This window comes from Macaca thibetana, chromosome 20 (genome assembly GCF_024542745.1).
Source record: "Macaca thibetana thibetana isolate TM-01 chromosome 20, ASM2454274v1, whole genome shotgun sequence".
NCBI classification, from domain to species: Eukaryota; Metazoa; Chordata; class Mammalia; order Primates; family Cercopithecidae; genus Macaca; species Macaca thibetana.
The window spans coordinates 47,533,784-47,550,575 of NC_065597.1; the positions used below are offsets into that span (position 1 = coordinate 47,533,784).

The 16,792-nt window shown below is 49.7% G+C and overlaps 3 protein-coding genes across 8 annotated transcripts in view; 1 reads left to right on the top strand and 2 right to left on the bottom strand.

The window, feature by feature from the left end:
* LOC126944241 (zinc finger protein 688) overlaps positions 1-16,792 on the top strand; it is a 437,324-nt gene that overhangs the window by 258,992 nt on the left and 161,540 nt on the right. The gene's annotated exons all lie outside the window — the stretch shown is intronic.
* Positions 1-16,792, bottom strand: part of LOC126944168 (phosphorylase b kinase gamma catalytic chain, liver/testis isoform) — a 62,445-nt gene that overhangs the window by 9,472 nt on the left and 36,181 nt on the right. For all 3 annotated transcript variants that reach the window (XM_050773430.1, XM_050773431.1, XM_050773429.1), the window contains 7 exons: positions 15,137-15,306; positions 14,789-14,985; positions 14,579-14,693; positions 13,954-14,073; positions 12,209-12,403; positions 11,975-12,058; positions 8,465-11,553 (listed from right to left, as the gene is read on the bottom strand). In XM_050773430.1, coding sequence (XP_050629387.1) covers positions 8,875-11,553; positions 11,975-12,058; positions 12,209-12,403; positions 13,954-14,073; positions 14,579-14,693; positions 14,789-14,985; positions 15,137-15,306 — 3,560 coding nt within the window. In that variant the 3' untranslated portion in view covers positions 8,465-8,874. Of the gene's footprint in view, positions 11,554-11,974; positions 12,059-12,208; positions 12,404-13,953; positions 14,074-14,578; positions 14,694-14,788; positions 14,986-15,136; positions 15,307-16,792 lie in introns of those variants that run through there.
* TMEM265 (transmembrane protein 265) lies at positions 68-7,985 on the bottom strand. Of its 3 annotated transcripts, XM_050773583.1 has the most exons (3): positions 7,889-7,985; positions 6,685-6,855; positions 4,329-4,824 (listed from the first exon to the last, which is right to left on the bottom strand). In XM_050773583.1, exons 2-3 carry the CDS (start codon positions 6,850-6,852, stop codon positions 4,663-4,665), a joined length of 330 nt encoding a protein of 109 aa, XP_050629540.1. In that variant the 5' UTR covers positions 6,853-6,855; positions 7,889-7,985; the 3' UTR covers positions 4,329-4,662. The 3 variants fall into 3 exon arrangements, with proteins under 3 accessions (XP_050629541.1, XP_050629540.1, XP_050629539.1); XM_050773584.1 differs by lacking the exons at positions 4,329-4,824; positions 7,889-7,985 and adding an exon at positions 68-119 and having other exon boundaries at positions 6,685-7,879; XM_050773582.1 differs by lacking the exon at positions 7,889-7,985 and having other exon boundaries at positions 6,685-7,879.

Genomic DNA, 16,792 nt, shown 5'->3' on the forward strand with positions numbered 1-16,792 from the left:
CTCGGCGTGACCTAAGGACGCGACGCGACGCCGGGGCGCGGCTTCAGACACGGCCAATCACCGAGTGGCATCTACGGGCCAGCGGAGGGCGGAGCTTGTTGTCAAGTGGGCTTGGAGGCCTGGAATGGGACCCGGAAATTGAGTTTACTGGGAAACGTGATCGTTGGGTGGCGGGGAAGCAGGACCTTCCCGCGCCTCTAGTTCCCAGACTTGAGCAGGGGAATTCCCTCGGTCTTCTTCAAGCACCCCTAACTGCATTCACCATTTTCTCTTTTTTTAGACAGGGTCTCGCTCTGTAGCCCACGCTGAGGCTGCACTGTAGTGGCGCGATCATAGCTCACTGCAACCTTGAACTTCGGGGCTCAAGCGATCCTCCCGCCTCGGCCTCCCAAAATGCTAGGATTACAGGCTTGAGCCACAACGCCCAGCAAGCTCTTTTCAATATTAGCAGCCTTGCCCAAAGCGCCTGTCTTGAGTACACTCCAGCCCTTAAAACATTTGGACACATGCAGCTTGGACCCCCAGCTTGGCCTCTTAGTTCGGACTTAGAAGGCCAGAAGCAGCCTTCTCTTTCTATGGCCGCTTCAATCCCTCCTGAATACATCCAAAGCCCTAGCGTTTACTATCTGGGATTGTTTATACACTTTCTCCATCTTCCACCCTCTCCCAAAAGCCTTGTATCACACTGTTCTAAACCCACAAGGTTCTTCTGCCAGGAGCTTTTGCCATCAGTCGCTTCTGCCAGGAGCGACTCAGTGCATAGCTCAGACCTGGCATTCACTAACAAATTTTTATGACCATCTGAGACCTAGGGACTAGACTCAGACAATGAAACACACACACACCCCTACCTTGTGGAGGTTATGTTCCAGCAAAGAGGAAAAGAATGAACTTATCTTCCAACAGCTATCTTAGAAATGACACTTTGGGATTACAATTATATGAGGGAAGAAAAATGAATTCAGGTAACTTTTTATAGAGTACTTTGACTCTATATCATCAATCTAAAGGCAAAATTGCAAAGAAATCTTGAACTTAGATTTGTTGTTTGGTAATATAATGGAATGATTATTCTGAAGCTGAGTAATCAACATATTGACGTGACTGGAAGCCAAGGTTCTTACTGTGGGAATCTGGAATCTGGAAGGGGAAAGTGGAGAAAGAACCCTATGATTGACTAGAATTTTTTAAACGATTTTAAAAATATTTAAAATAGATAACATTATTTACTGGCTCTTAACTCTGCTTTCAGAATGCCCCAAGCAGTAACGTCACAGTAGAACGTCTAGTGTCTAGATGCTGATTTCTCAACAACAGTCCCCAATAAAAGGAACCAAGGCTGTTCAGGAGAAATGGCCAATTTCTAGGCTTCAGCAGGGAAAGTACAAGGTGAGTCTGGAGCGATTGGTGCTAGAAATTACTAAAGAGGGGGGCTTATCACAAGGACACAGGAACCAGATTGAAGAGGTTTCCGTTAAGTCAGTATCGGGGATAAAAATAATGAGGAGTATGAGGGAGCTTGCTGATGTGCTGCAAATGTTATATTCCTATAGGTGGTGAGTGACTACACAGGTTTATTTATGTTAAAACATTCATCGGCTGGGCACGGTAGCTCACCCCTGTAATCCCAGCACTTTGGGAGGCCGAGGTGGGCAGATCACGAGGTCAGGAGTTCAAGACCAGCCTGACCAACATGGTGAAATCCCATTTCTACTAAAAATACAAAAATTAGCCAGGCGTGATGGCACGTGCCTGTAATCCTAGCTACTCAGGAGGCTGAGGCAGGAGAATCACTTGAACCCGGGAGGCAGAGGTTGCAGTGAGCCGAGATCGCACCAGCCTGGGTGACAGAGCGAGACTCCATCTCAAAAAAAAAAAAAAAAAAAAAAAAAAAAAAATTAATCAAATTGAACACTTAAGATCTGTGTGTTGGGCTAGGCACAGTGGCTCACGCCTGTAATCTCAGCACTTTGGGAGGCCGAGGCGCGTGGATCACGAGGTCAAGAGATCTGACCAACATGGTGAAATCCCGTCTCTACTAAAAATATGAAAATTAGCAGGGCGTGGTGGCTTAAAACCTGGATGACAGATTGATGGGTGAAGCAAACCAGCATGGCACACATATACTTATGTAGCAAACCTGCACGTTCTGCTTGTATCCCAGAACTTAAAAGAAAGAAAAAAAAAAAAGAACAGGCCGGGTGCGGTGGCTCACACCTGTAATCCCAGCACTTTGGGAGGCCAAGGCGGGTGGATCACAAGGTCAGGAGATCAAGACCATCCTGGCTAACATGGTGAAACCCAGTCTTTACTAAAAATAGAAAAAATTAGCCAGGCGTGGTGGTGGGTGCCTGTAGTCCCAGCTACTCGGGAGGCTGAGGCAGGAGAATGGCATGAACCCAGGAGGCAGAGCTTGCAGTGAGCCGAGATCGCACCACTGCACTTCAGCCTGGGCAACAGAGCGAGACTCCATCTCCAAAAAAAAAAGAACAAAAAACAAAACAACATTCTAAAATGTGTTACCCTTTTTTCCTGATTTAGAAATTTCAGAGTGAACCCAATCAAATCTTATCTGTAGAGCAGTAGTTCTCAAACTATGTGCACTAGAATCAATTGGGAAACTGTGAAATCCTAATGCCCAAGTTGTACCTCACACCAATTAAGTCAGAATATAGTCTGGGCAAAGCCCAGGCCTAACTACTTTTTAAGGCTCCCAGGTGTTCCATTGTGAAGCTATGTTGAGAACACTGCCCTGTATATGGCTTCTACCCACTGTTGTAATTCTAACTTCTGAGACCACCAATCAATTCTCTTCCTTCTTCCTGGAGCACTTGGGAACACTGAGGACAGCCATCATGTGCATCTCTTTCCCCTCTAGTCTCTCTTCAGTGTGCAACATCTCCAATTCCTTTAGGCGCTCTTCTGGACTCTGAATTATGGTAAGGTGCTTGCCAGGACACGTGCACTCCAAAAGGCATGACTCATAATAACCCCAAACTGCAAATATCCCAAAGTCCACCAACAGAAAATGGACAAATTGTGATACATTTGTATGACTGAATACTGCACAGCAATGAAAACTACACCTATGCCAAATATTGACAAATTTCACAATAACATTGTGAAATATGAAAAGAATACATGATTCCATTTATATAAAGTTCAAATGCAGACAAAATTAAACGACACTGCTAGAAGTCAGAATGGTGGTTACCTGTGGGAAGAAAGGAAGTAGCAGTGATCGGGAGGAGTATAAAGGAGGCTTTGAAGTGTTGACAATGTTCCAATTTCTTTACTGAATGTGGTTATTCATGTTTGCTTTGTGTTAATGAACTGTATACATACTTGTTTGGGGTATTTTCCTATATGTATGATATACTTCATAATTTAAAAAAAAATTTAAAATATGAGGTCCAAGATAAAAGATATGAAAATCCATTTTAATCATTCAAATCTCCATGTACAGGATGGTTGTTGCTGTTACCCAACTCTTTCACTCCTCTCTCAGCTCTGGAATCAAAATTGTTTGGGTTCAGTCTCAGCTCTACCATTTAGTAGCTGAGGACCTTGTGCAAATCTGTCTTATTTCCTCAAGTATAAAATGAGAACACTGTCATTTTAGAACACTTCCTCCAGTTTTCACTCAGATAGTTGGTACCTATCATATGTGACATATTCATATGATGGATATGATAGTATAGATACCTACTGAGTGACTGAAAACTGGAGGAAGTTAAGAAATATAAAGTGCTGGCCGGGCGCGGTGGCTCAAGCCTGTAATCCCAGTACTTTGGGAGGCCGAGGCGGGTGGATCACGAAGTCAAGAGATCGAGACCATCCTGGCTAACATGGTGAAACCCCGTCTCTACTAAAAATACAAAAAAAAAAACTAGCCGGGCGTGGTGGCGGGCGCCTGTAGTCCCAGCTACTCGGAGGCTGAGGCAGGAGAATGGCGTAAACCCGGGAGGCGGAGCTTGCAGTGAGCCGAGATGGCGCCACTGCACTCCAGCCTGGGTGACACAGCGAGACTCCGTCTCAAAAAAAAAAAAAAGAAATATAAAGTGCTTAGAACACAGCCCAGAATATAGTAAGTCATAAATAGTAGCAGCTGCTACTACTCTTGGCCTCAGAGTCTCTGTGGACGTACAAGGGAGAAGCTGGGGTCTTTCCAAGAAGGAAAACTTCCAGAAGAAGAAAATAAAAATTGTTTCCTACTCTTGAAGCTCCTGGATGAGGTGGATGCTGGCTTCTGCTATCAGTCAGATGTTCAGGCTGGCTCTCACCAAGGGCCCAAAGTAAAGCAGGGGGAGAACAATTAGACAGGAGTATTTCACCACTAAAAAAGGCTTTTATTACAAAATGAATTCTAATAAAACCAGGCCTGGTCTTCAACCCCTCCCGCTGGGTAGAGGCCTAGGGTGGGCTTGGGTGGGGAGATAGGGATGGGAGGCCCTGAAAGAACAGAGCGGGCTGCCCTCCTCTCATCAGTCTCAGCTGCTGCCCTCCTTTTATAAAGGGCTAGAAGAGCTCTTCCGAAGCCCCTTGAGAGTCCCCATCCTTCCAACCAGGATCCTTCCAACCACTGCTGTCACAGGACCTTAGCAATGCCGCATTGCAGGATCCAGGAGGTCTCAGCTGGCTCTCAGCAGAGGCCATCCAGGGTCACTCAGCCTGAGCGATGGCGTAGGAGAGCAACCACAGCAGCAGGGGACCCAGAGTGAGGAGAGCAAGCCAGACAGCAAAGCTGGCCAGGATGAATTTCCGGGCCCGGGCCCCCCAGCGCACTGCCTCCTCGGACCGGCCTGCTTTATGCCGCTCTTCTGCCTGTGGGGGCAGGTTCTTGGTTAGGTTCTCCCGCTACTTCTGCCCCAAGGTGTCCATTTCCCCACTTCACTCCCCCTTCCCTGTCACAGATGAAAATCTCACATCCAAACCCTCTACCTCCTTTCCAGTTTCTGATTCTAAACTCTCATCTGCAAAATAAAGTACCCATCTCTACGCCCTGCCTACTTCTCAGAGTGGCCACAGTTAGCTCACAAGATCACATATGGTAAAGTACTTTCCAATTCTTTTATTCCCCATTCTTTCCAACCATCCAAGATTGATTCAGAATTTGTAACTATTGGCAAGAAATAGTGAGCCTGGAGTATTTCATTCATGCCCAAACACCACCTCATTCTCATAGCCTGATGGGTATCTTTTCCATCTTTTTTTTTTTTTTTCTTGAGACAGTTTCACTCCTGTCGCCCAGGCTGGAGTGCAATAGTGTGATCTCACTGCAACCTCTGCCTCCCAGATTCAAGCAATTCTCCTGTCTCAGCCTCCTGAGTAGCTGGGATTACAGGCGCGTGCCACCACACCCAGCTAATTTTGTATTTTTAGTAGAGATGGGGTTTCACCATGTTGGTCAGGTTGGTCTCGAACTCATGACCTCAAGTGTTCTGCCCACCTCGGCCTCCCAAAGTGCTGGGATTACAGGTGTGAGCCACCGTGCCCAGTCTCTTTGTCATCATTAAGGGCCCTTTTTAGGATTTTGCCCTAATGGAACCCAGGAGTTCTTACAGTAAGTTTCTGACTGTTAAAATATGTCTAGGGTTGAGAAAATTCCAGCATGAAGTTTAACTTAGCCTGTGTAGCCTTTCCTAAAGGACATGTGCTGTTTCTTTTTCTTTTTTTTTTTTTTGAGACGGAGTCTGTCACCAGGCTGGAGTGCAGTGGCATGACCTCGGCTCACTGCAACCTCCGACTCCCTGGTTCAAGCAATTCTCTTGCCTCAGCCTCCAGAGTAGCTGGGATTACAGGCACGCACCATCACGCCCAGCTAATTTTTGTATTTTTAGTAGAGACGGGGTTTCACCATGTTGGACTGGATGGTCTCAATCTCCTGACCTCGTGATGTGCCCACCTCGGCCTCCCAAAGTGCTGGGATTACAGGCCTAAGTCACCGCGCCCAGCGGACATATGCTGTTTCTAATAGGCTTTTTGAAATGGTGAAGCCCTCTCAAAAACCCAGTAGTGTCTTTCAGACTCCTAGAGATTGTGCTTATCACCGTTCAGCAGCCTCTAGCCTTGCCCCCTCCAAGTCACCCTCGATGTAGACCTTGAGAGTGGATCTTTCTAAAACTCAAATCTAACCACGTCACTTTCCCCTGCAGGAACCACTCAATGCCCCCCCAGTACTTCCCAGATAAAGTCAAAACTCTTAAGCACAGAACTGGAGGCCCTTGGAAATCTGGGTCCTCTAGCTTCATCTCTCACTATTCCTCACTGGTCCAGTCGTGCCCCACAGGCCTTTGTACACACTGCTTCCTTTATCTGGAATGCCCTTCCACCCTTACTCACTCACGCTTTAAGGTTAATTCCCGTCACCTCTCCTAGGATGCCTTTCCAGTTACCTACTCTACCACATACACATATATCATTATATACATAGATCCTCCCTGGCTCCCAGACTGTCCTGTGCTTCCTGTATTATGGTACTGATGAACTGCATTCTATTAATTATCCTTTTTCACTGTCATCTCTTTCATTAGACTATGGGTCCTCTGATGGCAAGGAACCCTGTCTTACTCTTATTTCTGGCACTAGGCCCAGAGCACTGATAGGTATTCAGTGACTAATCAATGCAGATAGGTCAGATACATGAAACCATTGCCTTATACCCACCCCCCTGTCACTCCTCACCTTGATGGCAAACACCAGAGCCACGACTCCCAGGCAAGAGCAGCCACAGATAATGCTAGTAGCTGCCAAGTAGCGGAGGCGGAGCCAGCAGCAGCGGATGGGGGATGGAGGATGAGCAGCTTCCGTGTTGCCCATCAAGATCTCCACTGCCTTCTCCTCGTCCTCCATCACCTGTGGGCGATAGTCAAGGTACTTGTGAGCCCAACAACTGAGCCCTTGGCCTTGCTTGCTCAGACTCCACCCCTCGGAGCACTCTGTTCTCATGGCATAGCCTGGCACTCAGGAATGCTGCCTTACTGGGGAATTCCTCTAGTGACTCACAGAGCAGAAGAGGAAATGTGATGTGTGGCTGGAATCCTTTTACCTGAGTTTGAGGTTCTGAGTCTTTGAAAGCAAGCCAATGTAGACAAGGTATTATCTGTATTATTTAGTGTTACAACAAGTGGGAAGAGGCCAAATGACAGGTGCACACCAAGAAGCAGGAGAAATACAAACTCTTGAAAGCTGCTATGAATCTGTTATTTTAATCTGTATTTCAAAGGACCCTACAATTCCCCCAGATTCCCAAGAGGCTGCCCCCTGAGTACTATAGATGTCAGAGAGCAGAACCCTAGGTACTGCACCCCACTTCAAGCAAAGCAGCCATTTTACATGAAAACAGTTATGGGAATGGAGAAAGGTAAGGAAAATATACCTGAGTAAGCCCTTTTTTACCGCTGAAACCAAACACCAAAAAGACCTTACTTCCCTAAGTCAGGTCTTCCTCTGCTATGCTGCCTCCCTGCCACCTCCTCTCTCTATTTTAACCCAGGCCACACAACACAATCAGACTAGTACACTGAGTCCAAATGACCTCATTATCACACAGAAACCTGCATAATGATGCCCTACTTAATTATTTCTCGTCTCCCTACTTCTCAGGTCCTCTAGGCCCTGGCATCAAACCACCTTTCTACCCTTATCTCCAACCATTCTCCTACAACCCACACAAAATGAAACCACAATGGCTCCCTGAACCCAAGGAACAAAGGATAGGAAAGGTGAAAGGGGTGAGACAAGCACAGAGCAAAGAATGATGTGTGCCAAGAAGCTGCAGGGAAGTAGATACAAATAAATAACTCGGATGAGGTAAACAGAGTCAACAGGAAGACACAAGGAGGGCCCAGGGAGTGAACAGAGAATATAAAATGAACAGGGCTCTTACCTGGCTATAGGCTTTGAGGGACTCTGAGTTTCGGCTCCTGCCTCAGCTTTGGTTTGGCTTGGGTGGTGATGGAGCTGACTCAGGGCTCCAAGCCAAGCCCAGGGGTGGGGTTGAGTGGCCAGCCACCACCTGAAGAGCTCAGGGAGCTGGGAAGGGGTGTGGCTGACTCAAACCAGTTTGGCTAGATGAAGAGCAGGGGAGGGCCCAAGGGATGGACCAACTGGAGCTAGGACGCCTGCCCTCTGGAAAAAGGAGTGAAAGGAAGCACCTGAGCAAGAGGGATAAAAGGGAAAGGTCTGAGGCATCAAAGAGCTCTGAGGAACGTCTAGGAACCGAGGGAAAAGACAGGAGGAAAAGGATGTCTGTGACTTCAAACTGACTAGGGAAAGGCACCCTACCACATCAAATTCACCAATCTTCCCTTTTCTTGGGTAGGTTTCTACTTGGAATATACAGTCCTAGGCTAGAGATCAGGTGCTAGGATCTTTGCAAGAGCAAGAGGGAAGAGAAAAACGATGCCCAAGTTCCCACCCAACCCTCCACCAGACCAGAAAATCAGAAGCCTCCTTACGCGGATGCTCGTACAGAAACTAAGTTTATTATTTTTTCTTCTTAAAAAAAAAAAAAAAAGAAAAAAAGAAAAAAAGAAAAAAACCTCATTGTAGAGAAGCCCCTCCCCTTTCCCCTAAGGGTGGGGGGCTGTGAAAGACAGCTGGGGAATCAAGTACAAGGGGGTGGGGACAGAGACTATCTTGCCACCCTTAACACTGCCCAGCCACGTGGGGTGAAGGGGAGGGGGACTGTGATGATCCCCATTTCCATGACAACCAGTTGCCTACCCCCTACTTTGGTGGGAAGAAGGGAGAAGGCCCCTATGTCTCCCTGGAGGCTTTCCCCCTCAAGACTTCAAGTAGTGGTTAACAGAGTCAGGCCTGGTCATGGAGGGAGCGGCCACGGTGGAAAGCCTAGGTGGAGGGGCAGCCCACTCACGTCTTGGCCTTGCGGCCTCTGTAACTAACAGTAGGGCCAGCCAGGGAGGGAGGGGCACTGCTGCGCAAGATGCGCTGGTCCCCTTGGTTGGTGGTCCCAACAAGCCGGCGGGGACCAGGACGTCGGCGTGGGGTCCCATCCCCTTCCTCCTCCTCACCTGAGGCTTCAGCCTCAGACTCCTCTACCGAACCCTCAGGCCCCAGGGGACTTGGGGGCTGTAGGCGGCCCCGCTTTGCCAGCCCAGGACCCCCACCAACTGGGGCCCCTGCTCGTTTGCGAGGCACCTTCTCAGTCTCTAGTGGGGGGACTAGAGACCCTGGACGCAGCCGGGTCGAGCGCAGTTTTGGGGCTAATGAGACCACAGGAGGTGTCATTTCCAACCCCCCTGGCCCGCTATCTGCTAAGTCCAGGTCATCCTGAATTACAGCCACCACCATGGACCCTCCACTCTTCCGTCCTCGCATTCCTTCTGCTTCAAGCCGAAGGCGGGCCAGGCGGGTGAGGGGGCGGCTTCCATCCTCATCAGAGGAACTACCCTCACTCTCCCCTTGGCCCTGCGGTTGCCGTCGCCTCCCCAATCCACAGCTCTCGAGGACAGAAGTGCTGTCACGGTCCAACACAGGGAGCTGGCTGGGCCGAGGTGATGGAGGATTCTTGGGAGGTCGGCCCCTCTTCCGTTTGGGTGGGGACGTTGAAATGGTGACAGTGGTGACAGTGTTGGCAACAGTAGCAGTGGGACAAGCTAGCAGTGGTGGGAGTGGGGTTAGGGGTGATGGGTGTGGGGGTGGCTGTGTCCGACTTTCGGAGTTGCCATCCCCTGAAGAGGAAATGGTCCCAGGGATGGGCAAATCTCGTGCCTTAGGGGGTCGCCCTCGCCTTCTTTTCTCCACAGGTGACAGCATAGGATTGGGTCTGTGAAGTGGCTGGGGTCCAAGAGGCTGGGGCCCAGGAACAAACTGTGGTTCCAGGACAGGCTCTGCAACAATTAGGGTCTCAGGCCGAGGGACTGGGTCAGCCCCATTGGTTTTTCCCTTCAAGGTGGATGAGGGTGCCTCATCCACACCTCTCCCAGCATCTGCTGGAGACCTGTTCTTCTTGGGGGGCCTCCCCCTCCGACGTTTCACAGCAGGTGGGGTGATGGCAAGCAGTGCTCCGTCTCCATTCTCTGGGGTGCCACCACCAGTCACCCCCAGCTCAATGTGACGGCGAGCAATGAAGGGCTGCTGGGGTGGAGTGGGCAGTGAGGATGAAGGAGCAGCTTCACAAGGCCCACCAATGGGAGGGGAGGATTCTGGCCCTGACATGCTGCGGACAGACGGGCTTCCTGGGCTGGCGCTAGTCTCAGAGACCCCAGGCACTAGGGTGCTGGCAGCTCCCCGCTGCTGCCGCCGCCGCCGCACCAGTTCCTTTTCCTCTACCACAGTTACTAGCCGTCCTGGCAGCTTTCGAAGCACTTTGGGGCCTGGTGGTTGTCCTGGCCGACCAGTCCCTTGACCCCTAATTTCCACATCAGCACTGGTGCGACGCCGAGGAGGTCGGGCAGGTGAAGGACCCTCAGGTGAGGAAGTGGCTGAAGATGAGGTGGATGGAGCTGCAACCTCAGGTGTAACAAGTTCCTGTGGCTTCTCTGGGCTGGAGGTTGGGGTCTGGGCCTCTGCCAGCTCTTCCGAGGTCCTGTCAGCTTCCAGTGGCTCCTGAAGTGGCTCATCAGATGCTGCTGAGGGTGGGAGCTCCAGGCCATTGCTCTCACTCACACACAGGGGCAACTCCTCACCTTCAGGCAGCACTGTAAGGGTGGTGCCCTCAGCAGAATCTGGTGCCTCCTGTTCTTGACCGTTAGGGACACTGCCAGCCTCCAAGGTCGGGCTGGGTGCAGAAGGGGTGAGAGAAAGGTTCTTCTCTGACACAGGCAGGATCTCCACAGCAACTGGCAACAGATCTTTAGGGGGCACAAGAGTAAGTGAGGAGGTTTCTGAACTGGCCACAGAAGCCAGCTCCAGGGACTCTGGAGATGCCAATGCCTGGGCACACAGTTCTGCCTCAGGCCTCAAACCCAAGGGGAGGTTGGTGACTGGGGGAGAAATGGGCACAGAAGGTGGACCAAGCAAGAGAGGAGAGGAAGGAGTTAAAAGACAGGTTTGGGCTGGAGGCGGTGTATGAGCTGGTGGAGGGGTACAGGCGGGAGGAGGGGTGCAGGCAGGAGAACAAGGAGGAATCTGTGGAGGGGGGGGAGAAGGCAATATATGGACAGGGAGAATGGTTATTGGATTTGGGGTTGAAATGGGTACTGGGGCAGAGACTGGGACAGGAACAAGGGCAGGAATTGCAGCTGGAGCTGAAGCTGGAGTGGGTCGAGGCCTAGGTGCTGGCCTGGAAACTCTCTCCCTGGCAGGACTGCAGCGGGGCGGTGTGGCGGTGCTGCGAGTTTGATGGGCGGATATGACAGGAGTGTGGTTTGCCCCTTGAGTCTCAGCCCGGGCTCCACGAAGACGCTCACTGACACGAGTCCCTGGCCTCTCAGGGGCCTTGGCCTTTTTACTGCGCCGGTGGGTGCCTCCACCAGTCCCACAGGAACTCTCATCCCCAGCCCCCGGCCCCTCCTCCTCCTCTTGGGGTAGGCGGAACACCTCCTCCTTGGCTTGGTCCAGGTCTTTGCGGGCAGCTTCCACTTGCTCCTACAACAACAGGGCCCACAAGTGGTCAGGAGGAGACAAGCAGAGTAGAGAGTGAGTAGAAATTAGCAGCTTCCAGGCCAGGCGCAGTGGCTCATGCCTATAATTCCAGCACTTGGGGAGGCTGAGGCCAGCGGATCACCTGAGGTCAGGAGTTCAAGACCAGCCTGGCCAACATGGTGAAACCCCGTTTGTACTAAAAATACAAAAACTAGCCAGGTGTGGTGGCACATGCCTGTAATCCCAGCTTCTCGGGAGGCTGAGGCAGGAGAACTGCTTGAACCCGGGAGGCAAAGATTGCAGTGACCCGAGATTGTACCAATACACTCCAGACTGGGCGACAGAGTGAAACTTTGTCTCAAAAAAACAAAGAAAAAGAAATTAGCAGCTTCCAACTGCCAGCCCCATCCCTGGAAATACTCACTTCTGCCTGTTTGAGCTCCTCTCGGCTCACCTCCTCCAGTGAGGCCTCCAGGAATTTCATGGCATAACGCTCAATGGGGGTCAGCTGCAAGGAGGAGCAGTGATGATAAACGTAGGAACCTGGTACCCAGGGACCCACCACCCTTATTTATTCCCAGCAGGGAAGACAGAAGGAGGGTCACAAGCCCAGGGGAAGCAGTAAAGTCAAGAACTAGTGGGTCCAACACTGACTGACCTGTTCTACGAGGGCAGCAATTTCCTGCTCAGCCCGGGACATCTCCTCATCCTCAGCCCCAGGCCGGCCAGCCTCCTCTCCCTCACAAGCAGGAAACCCATCGTTCTCATTAAATTCTGCAAGCTCAGCCACCTGTTCAGCCTTGGCCTGGGTGGCTGCACGGATATCCTCTTCATCTTCTGCCCGACACAATGCCTACCAGGGTGTATAAAAGGAAACAAAAACATGAGACTACAAGTACTTTACATCATGTGATTTGATTCAGGCAAGACCAGGCATACACCAAACTAGGTTTGCAATAGAACTCAACAACCTCCTAGGCCTCCAGAGTTACCACAACTCAGTGGTCCACAAAGGATGGAACGGATTTTACCAGGACACCCACTAGGGAAAAATGAGTATTTTAGAGATTGCTCGCTCTACCTCCCTTCCTTTAAAGCCAGCCTCAGCTCTCAAAAAACAAAAAAACAAACAAAAAAGCCATCACAGAAAGATGTGAATAGAAATGCACAATTCACCTGGGCACGGTGGCTCACTCCTGTAATTCCAGTACTTTGGGAGGCATGAGGTCAGGAGTTCAAGACCAGCCTGACCAACGTGGTGAAACCCCATCTCTATTAAAAATACAAAAATCTGCTGGGCGTGGTGGCACGTGCCTGTAATCCCAGCTACACAGGAGGCTGAGGCAGGAGAATCGCTTGAACCCGGGAGGTGGAGGTTGTAGTGAGCCGAGATCGTGTCACTGCACTCCAGCCTGGGCGAAAGAGCGAGACTCCATCTCCAAAAAAAGTAATATAATGTCAAAAACTGCAATTATTTTTGCATCAACCTAAATACTTAAGTGGAAATGCTAATGAAAAGGAAATAATTTTGAGGATTAAATGGTGAGGTGGATATGCTTTGTACTTAATGCTTTTTTTTTTTTTTTTGAGACGGAGTCTCGCTCTGTCGCCCAGGCTGGAGTGCAGTGGCGCGATCTCGGCTCAATGCAAGCTCCGCCTCCTGGGTTCCGCCATTCTCCTGCCTCAGCGTCCCGAGTAGCTGGGACTACAGGCGCCCGCCACCTCGTCCGGCTAATTTTTTTTGTTTTTGTATTTTTTTAGTAGAGACGGGGTTTCACCGTGTTAGCCAGGATGGTCTCGATCTCCCGACCTCATGATCCACCCGTCTTGGCCTCCCAAAGTGCTGGGATTACAGGCTTGAGCCACCGCGCCGGGCCATACTTAATGCTTTGTACTTAATGTGAAACGCTGTTTCAAACACTTATACATAATTAAATCACATTTGGAAAGGTTTTTAAAAGATTTATTCCTTGGCCCTCTCTCAAAATCTATCATAATTTTGGGGTGCTGGGTCTGAGCATTTGTGTGTTTTCAAAGCTTTCCAGTTGGGAGCCTCAGCCTCCCAAAGTGCTGGGATTACAGGTGTGAGCCACCCACCATGCCCTGCCCACATTACTTTTAATAGGAAGTGAGGTTCAAAAGAGTGAGGATTGTAACTTGTCTTAACACTAAAGAAGCATTACTGAAATTCATACCTAAAACTAAGGACTCCAAAATCCTGTCTTTTTTCCTACTAAATCATGTGAACCAATAAGCAATGTACTTACAACTATCAAACGCTGACTGTAATCTGGGAAGCAGAAAAAACATCTCTTTCCCCTGGACAAGTTCAACAGACTAACAAAGGACAAGATATGCTGTAAGAATTAGCTCAACTTTAGGAACTGCCCACTCTTTTTTCACCTGCTCCAGAATATGAGTCTGCTTGCTGGCCACAGTCTCTTCTTCCTCTTCAGGGGCAGAGGGCACAGATGAGCTAGAAGGTTCCTCCAGGGGCATATCAAACAGCTCTCGGATGGTCTGCTATCGGATAGAACAGAGGGAAGTGTCAGAATCAACAGAATGCTAGTCTTAGGTCTAAGCTGTAAGGCTCTAAGTTGTAAGGCTGATGGTTCTTGGAACTATCAGGGGTGCCACTGGCTGAAGACACAGGTCTGTGAAGGCCAAAGCAGTCCTTTTTGTTTTTTCTTTTTTGAGACACTTTTGCTCTCGTCACCCAGGCTAAAGTGCAATGGCGCCATCTCAGCTCACTGCAACCTCCGCCTCTCAGGTTCAAGTGATTCTCCTGCCTCAGCCTTTCAAGCAGCTAGGATTACAGGCACCCACCATCACGCCTGGCTAATTTTTGTATTTTTAGTAGAGACGGGGTTTCATCATGTTGGCCAGGCTGGTCTCGAACTCCTGGCCTCAAGTGATCCGCCTGCCTCAGCCTCCCAAAGTGCAAAGCAGTCTTTTTTAATAAACAGGAGAAATTCCTAAAGGCACAGCAGTTTTCTCCTGCATAGGCTAAAAGATCTTACTTAAGTACCTGTTTAAAATAGGCTGTGGTGAAGTTGCCTCCCTCAATGGCCATGTCTCCCAACATTCTCTTCTGATTTGCCTTTTTTAGGATGTTCTCCTCCACTGTCCGTTCACTGATAAGCCTAGGGGGTGATGAAGGCCATGTGTAAGCAGCCAAATATATCCAGGAAACCCCATCAGTAAAGGGGAAGTAAGGTGAGGGAAGACTAGGCAATACCTATATATGTGAACATCCCGGGTCTGGCCAATTCGGTGACAGCGGTCCTGGGCCTGAGCATCCATGGTGGGATTCCAGTCGCTGTCATAAAAAACAACAGTGTCTGCTCCTGTCAGGTTCACGCCCACACCCCCACTCCGAGTTGAAAGGATGAAGCAGAATATGCGTTTGTCTGCATTGAACCGTTCCATCAAGGCCTAGAAGGAAAGGGAAAAAAAGATGATACTGGGAGACTTATCCCCCGAAACAGGTCTAAGGCTTAGTGGCACCCCCTCTGGAAGCCCAAATCCTGGGAAAAGAAGAGAGAAGCAGAGGTGAGCCTCTAAGGGCTGCAGAAACCTGGGTTACCTGTCTCTGTTCAACTCTAGTAGACCCATCCAGGCGCAGGTAGAGATGGCCATGGTAGGTGAGAAACTGCTCCAATACATCCAGCATTCGGGTCATCTGGGTGAAGATGAGCACTCGGTGGCCCTCTGCCTTAAGCTGCCGCAACAGCACTGCCAACGTCTGCAATTTTCCTGAAGAGATATTAAGGGATACAGGGAGCTAGCTACAAGCTGCAATGGGTAGAATGCTTAGCAATGTAAGGCTGGGGTTAAAAGGTAATCAATGCTTTAGGCCAAAGTTTCAATTAGCCTAGCGGATCAAAAATGTTTAATTACAGCGGGACATGGTGGCTTACGCTTGTAATCCCTGCACTCTGAGAAGCCGAGGCAGGTGGATCACTTTAAGTCGGGAGTTCGAGACCAGCCTGGCCAACATGAGACCCTGTCTCTACTAAAAATACAAAAATTAGCTAGGCGTGGTGGCAGGCGCCTGTAATCCCAGCTACTCAGGAGGCTGAGGCATGAGAACTCAGGCTTGGACCCAGGAGGCAGAGGTTGCAGTGAGCTGAGATCCCACCACTGCACTTCAGCCTGGGCAACAAAGTGAGACCCTGTCACAAAAAATACATATCTATATTTAACGCCATACAAGTTCTTCCTTTAAGGGCTTCACCTCTTCGGTCTGCTCCGGCCTAGAATCTAATTTCTTTGAGTCTAACTAAAAGAGTAGGGGAATACACAACATCGAGGGAAGAACAGAATCCTCAATGCTTTATGAGCAAGGGATTCTTAAGTATTACAACAGTCATACCACCTGAAATCCAGAAGAGATTCACAGGATAGATGTCAATAAATCCATTGTCACAGCTTACAGACAGGGATTTAAGGTCACAGTCAGAACCATAAAGGCTCTTAGAAGGTTATCTAGTTCAACCTTCCATCAAACACAGAAACAACTTCAACATTTCTGGTAACTCAGTTTGAACTTTTTTTTTTTTTTTTTCAGATGGAGTTTTGTTCTCGTTGCCCAGGCTGGAGTGCAATGGTGCGATCTCAGCTCACGGCAATCTGCGCCTCCTGGATTCAAGCGATTATCCTGCCTCAGCCTCCCGAGTAGGGGGGATTACAGGCATGTGCCACCACGCCTGGGTAATTTTGTATTTTTAGTACAGACAGGGTTTCCCCATGTTGGTCAGGCTGGTCTCGAACTCCCGACCTCAGGTGATCCTCCCGCCTCAGCCTCCCAAAGTGCTGGGATTATAGGCCTGAGCCACCATGCCCAGCCTGAACACTTACTTTATTATTTCATTTTTTGAGACAAGGTCTGGCTCTATCACCCAGGCAGGAGTGCAGTGGTGCGATCTCGGCTCACTAAACCTCTGCCTCCCGGGCTCAAGCCATCCTCCTGCCTCAGCCTTCCAAGTAGCTTGAACTACAGGCACGTGCCACCATCCTGGCTAATTTTTGTATTTTTTTGTAGAGACAGGGTTTTGCCATATTGCCCAGGTTGGTCTCCAACTCGTGAGCTCAAGTGATCTGCCCACCTTGGCCGCTCAAAGTGCTGGGATTATAGACATGAGCCACCGGACCCAGCCTTATTTTATTTTTGAGACAGGGTCTCACCCTGTCGCCCAGGCTAGAGTGCAGTGACATGATCACAGCTGACTGCAGCCTTGAC